At 47.0% G+C, this 3,838-nt stretch overlaps 1 protein-coding gene across 1 annotated transcript; it reads left to right on the top strand.

Moving 5' to 3' along the window:
• The first annotated feature begins 2,024 nt into the window (after positions 1–2,024).
• On the top strand, positions 2,025–3,551 carry LOC147425773 (protein TAPETUM DETERMINANT 1-like). Its single transcript, XM_086500220.1, has 3 exons — positions 2,025–2,528; positions 2,618–2,752; positions 2,837–3,551. Exons 1-3 carry the CDS (start codon positions 2,372–2,374, stop codon positions 3,277–3,279), a joined length of 735 nt encoding a protein of 244 aa, XP_086356346.1. The 5' UTR covers positions 2,025–2,371; the 3' UTR covers positions 3,280–3,551.
• The last annotated feature ends 287 nt before the right edge of the window (positions 3,552–3,838 follow it).

Genomic DNA, 3,838 nt, shown 5'->3' with positions numbered 1-3,838 from the left:
TAGCATTTGGCACACATATTGACCAAAGCACTGCCACATAGGATATCTTCCTTCAATAGCCCTTGACTAAAAATCTCATCATCTCTCGCCCATGTGAAGGAGGCTTGCAAGAAAAAGTGATTGTATTTGGAGAGAGGCCTTGCCGTTGGAGCTGGAGAAAAAAGCTCATAGTTTCCTTGCCACAACTTTATTGGGCAGTCTTGCAATCAATGCATTCCAAATGATGACATTTTGAAGAGGATACCTACAAGAACTTTTCGTCTTTTCGCAACGGCACCACATTTGGCATACATATCGACCAAAGCATTGCAACAACACATGCTCTTCATGTCTATGCTTGACTTGTATAGCCAATATTGCTTCTTTCTTGTTGTGGATTTGCCACCGTTCTGTGGACACAAAATCTGTGACGCTTTTCACTAGAACAAAGAGGCCTATAGTAGAGTGCTTTGTTGCCACAACCATTTGTGCATTTTGCAATCAATGCATACCAAGAGACGACATCTTGGACAAGAATCCCATAAATTACTTCACACACTTTCATGAGGGTACCAATTCACATAGGCACTCAACAATGTGCTCTCTAAATATGTGTGAACAACGAGCCCTGGTCACAAGAACATCGTTGGAGAGAAGATTCTCTCGAGGGACGAGAGAGAGAGAGAGAGAGAGAGAGAGAGAGAGAGAGAGAGAGAGAGAGAGAGAGAGAGAGAGAGAGGAGCCCATTGTGCAGTGCATGCGAACAGAAAAGCAATAAGGCACTTTCCTTGTTATTTTAGGGGGAGTAAGAGAGAGCCCATCGCGCAATGCATGCGAACAGAAAAGCAATGAGGCACTTTCCTCGTTATTTTAGAGAGAGAGAGAGAGAGAGAGAGAGAGAGAGAGAGAGAGAGAGAGAGAGAGAGAGAGAGAGAGAGAGAAGTCCACTGCATAGTAGTGCACGAGAACAAAAAAGCAATGAGATGCTTTCTTGTTATTTTAGGGGGGTGGGGAGAGAGAGAGAGAAGAAGAAGAAGAAGAAGAAGACAATTTTAACGTCGATGGAAACTATCCCAAGAGACCTTAGAGATCTAGCCGACGAGGAGAGTTGAACTCAAGACCTGTTAGTCAATAGGGAAATGGCATAACCAAACTACCACACTTGGGTGATATATATATATATATATATATATATATATATATATATATATATATATATATATATATATATAGAGAGAGAGAGAGAGAGAGAGAGAGAGAGAGAGAGAGAGAGAGAGAGAGGACATCGATTTACTTCAATTGAAAGGAGAAGGCGACATGGAGCAATGTGAAAGAAGATTTTTGGACGGAGCTATATCGCTAACAAAGTAACCATAAGCACGCTGTGATTTTAATTGAAGAGAAAAGAAGATATGCAACATGGGAACCAGGGTTGGTGGCTTTTACAAAATGTCATGAGGTTGGGGATACATTAGGAACTGAGCAAACAAGGATATATTCGTGGGAGGTACCTCTTGCAAGCTTGAGGTGTGTGCATGCAGAATCGCCTCTCCTTTACGTCTAGATTCTCCTTTTCATTTGGCAATCAACAAATGAAAGGAAGGGGGTGGGTCATATATTAAAGTGATGGAGATCGCGCTTTGAAGTGGACTTCAGGTGCGGGTAACAAGAGTTGCTTCACACGCGAGATAAGAAGAGAGGGACCGTTTCAAGGTGACGTGGGATCATTATCCACAAATGAGAAAATTAACAGCGTAAAATGGAGATGGCAGCGGCTAGATTAAGCGGGAGCCGCCAAAATAAATAGCGGGGCGGGGCCCAAGGCGTCATAAGATTGGCCGTTACTGCATTTCACCCTCGGTTGCCGGGTAGCTTGAATAGGGTGAAAAATACGAGGGGAAGGGGAAACGTGGGGGCTCCCGCTAGCTTTAGAGGTAGCGGCTGCGCCGCTACATGTAGCTACGTCTCGCCAAGTTCTAGCTTTTTGTGAGAGAGAGGCCCGAGGGGGGTGGGGCTGTACGTATTCATCTTCTTTCTCTCTATTCACCACCTTTAAATGCCTTTCATTCCTCCTTCATTATAGCCTGCGCGCCTCTGCCGCAAGCGTTGTCATAGAGAAGAGAGTCTGAGAGAGTGTGAAGAAGAGGAAGAAGCCAAGACTGGAGGTTGGGGTTTCGTCGCCTTTCTGCAGAGCCGACCGCCATAGCCAGAGGCCGTCTGTCTGAGCCGCGCACGTGAAGGCAGGAGTACCTCGCTGCTTCTGCTATCTAGCCGGGGCCTTCTGCTATCTGCGCTTGTGCTTTCGCCTCTTTCTGTTGAGCCGAGAGTATATGGACTGCTACAGTGAGGCCCCGAGGTCTCGAAGAAGATCAATCCTCATAATTACAGAATTATGACAGCGAAGCACGCATTGCGCCGTCGTGAGCGTATCGAGGCCCCCCGCTGTAGGCGCCTACAATGTCGCTTCTGCACCTGCTTCCTTGCAGTCGTCTGCGTCTGCGTCTTTGTGGCCTGCATTTATACGATGCCCGCTTCTTTGGTTCCATCAGGTATGTTTTCCCTTCGGTGTTATCATTTTTGCTACCGTAAGGTCTTCTGCAGGGTAGATGGTTGATTTGGAGTTTGCGATGTGCCACAGCTTTGCTGCAAAGAAGTGCTACTTTTCTGTCACCTGCGAGCCATGGCTTGCTGTACCTGGGCTCTCAAGAGAAGCGGGCCACTCTGCATGCATCAGCAAGCAGGTCAATAAGGAGCCGAAAGCTTTTAGCCTCTGGTAAGCTGCCGCTCACACATTACAGTATATTGTTTATCTGTGTGCTGCTGCTGGCTAATACATTGGCGTCAACATGTTTCACAGATACTGAGTATGCAGAGGCCCAGTACAGTCCTGCTACAGCCCCTGCGCCGGTTGCAGGAGGCCACACCAGAAACGGTACAAGGAATCAGTTCCAGGTACAACGGATGGGCCCTGGCGCCGGGGAGCGCTCGACCTGCAGCATAGAGGACATCGCCATCGTCCAGGGCGAAATGGGTCCCCTGCCAGATGGTATACCCTCATTCGCTGTGCAAATCCTGAATCTCTGCTTGGAGGGATGCCCAATCGCCGACATTCACGTGTCGTGCGGGTGGTTCGCGTCCGCGACGCTGGTGAACCCGGCGCTGTTCAAGCGGGTGGGCTTCGACGACTGCCTGGTAAAGGGGGGTCACGCGCTGGCGGCTGGCGAGACGCTAACCTTCCAATACGCCAACTCCTTCCAATACCCCTTCTCCCTCTCCTCTGCATCGTTCACCTGCCCGTAACAATCCATTAAACTAATTATCCAATCTTATCCATACTCATAATAAATGTCCATACAAGGTAATTGGGCAGCCCCTCATGTAATCTCATTAACCTTTGGGAGGGAGGCTTTCACGCAACACCTCTGTTGCGTTTTTTGCTCGTGGCGCGGCCCTCCCTATCAATTCTCAAAATTTTCCCGATAGATGAGAAGGCTCTGCTGTCAAAATTCCAGCTTATGCCGGAAATAAACGTTGAATTACTGACACGTGTATAAAGAAGTTCTGTGCCTGGAGTCTGGACAGCATTTGAGAGAGAGAGAGAGAGAGAGAGAGAGTTCCTGTCTTTTACTTGCGTTCAGTCAACTCTTGTCGTTCCACGCTTAACTTTCTAATAAATTATCACTCTGCTTTCCTCTCTTCTTCTCCTCTCTCGCTTTCTAGAGATTTCCTCCCTTTTTCATTAAAAAAAAGGGAGGTAATTTTTAAAAATGGACTTTTTTTTTCTTGGGCCAGAAAAGGCGAAAGATTTTATATTAGAAAAGAGGACAATTACATTTACAAGATGTATTTCTCTGCTAGT

This window comes from Adiantum capillus-veneris, chromosome 25 (assembly GCF_014529385.1).
Source record: "Adiantum capillus-veneris isolate H3 chromosome 25, ASM1452938v2, whole genome shotgun sequence".
In the NCBI taxonomy this organism is placed as follows: domain Eukaryota; kingdom Viridiplantae; phylum Streptophyta; class Polypodiopsida; order Polypodiales; family Pteridaceae; genus Adiantum; species Adiantum capillus-veneris.
This window is presented reverse-complemented; position numbering and strand designations above follow the sequence as displayed.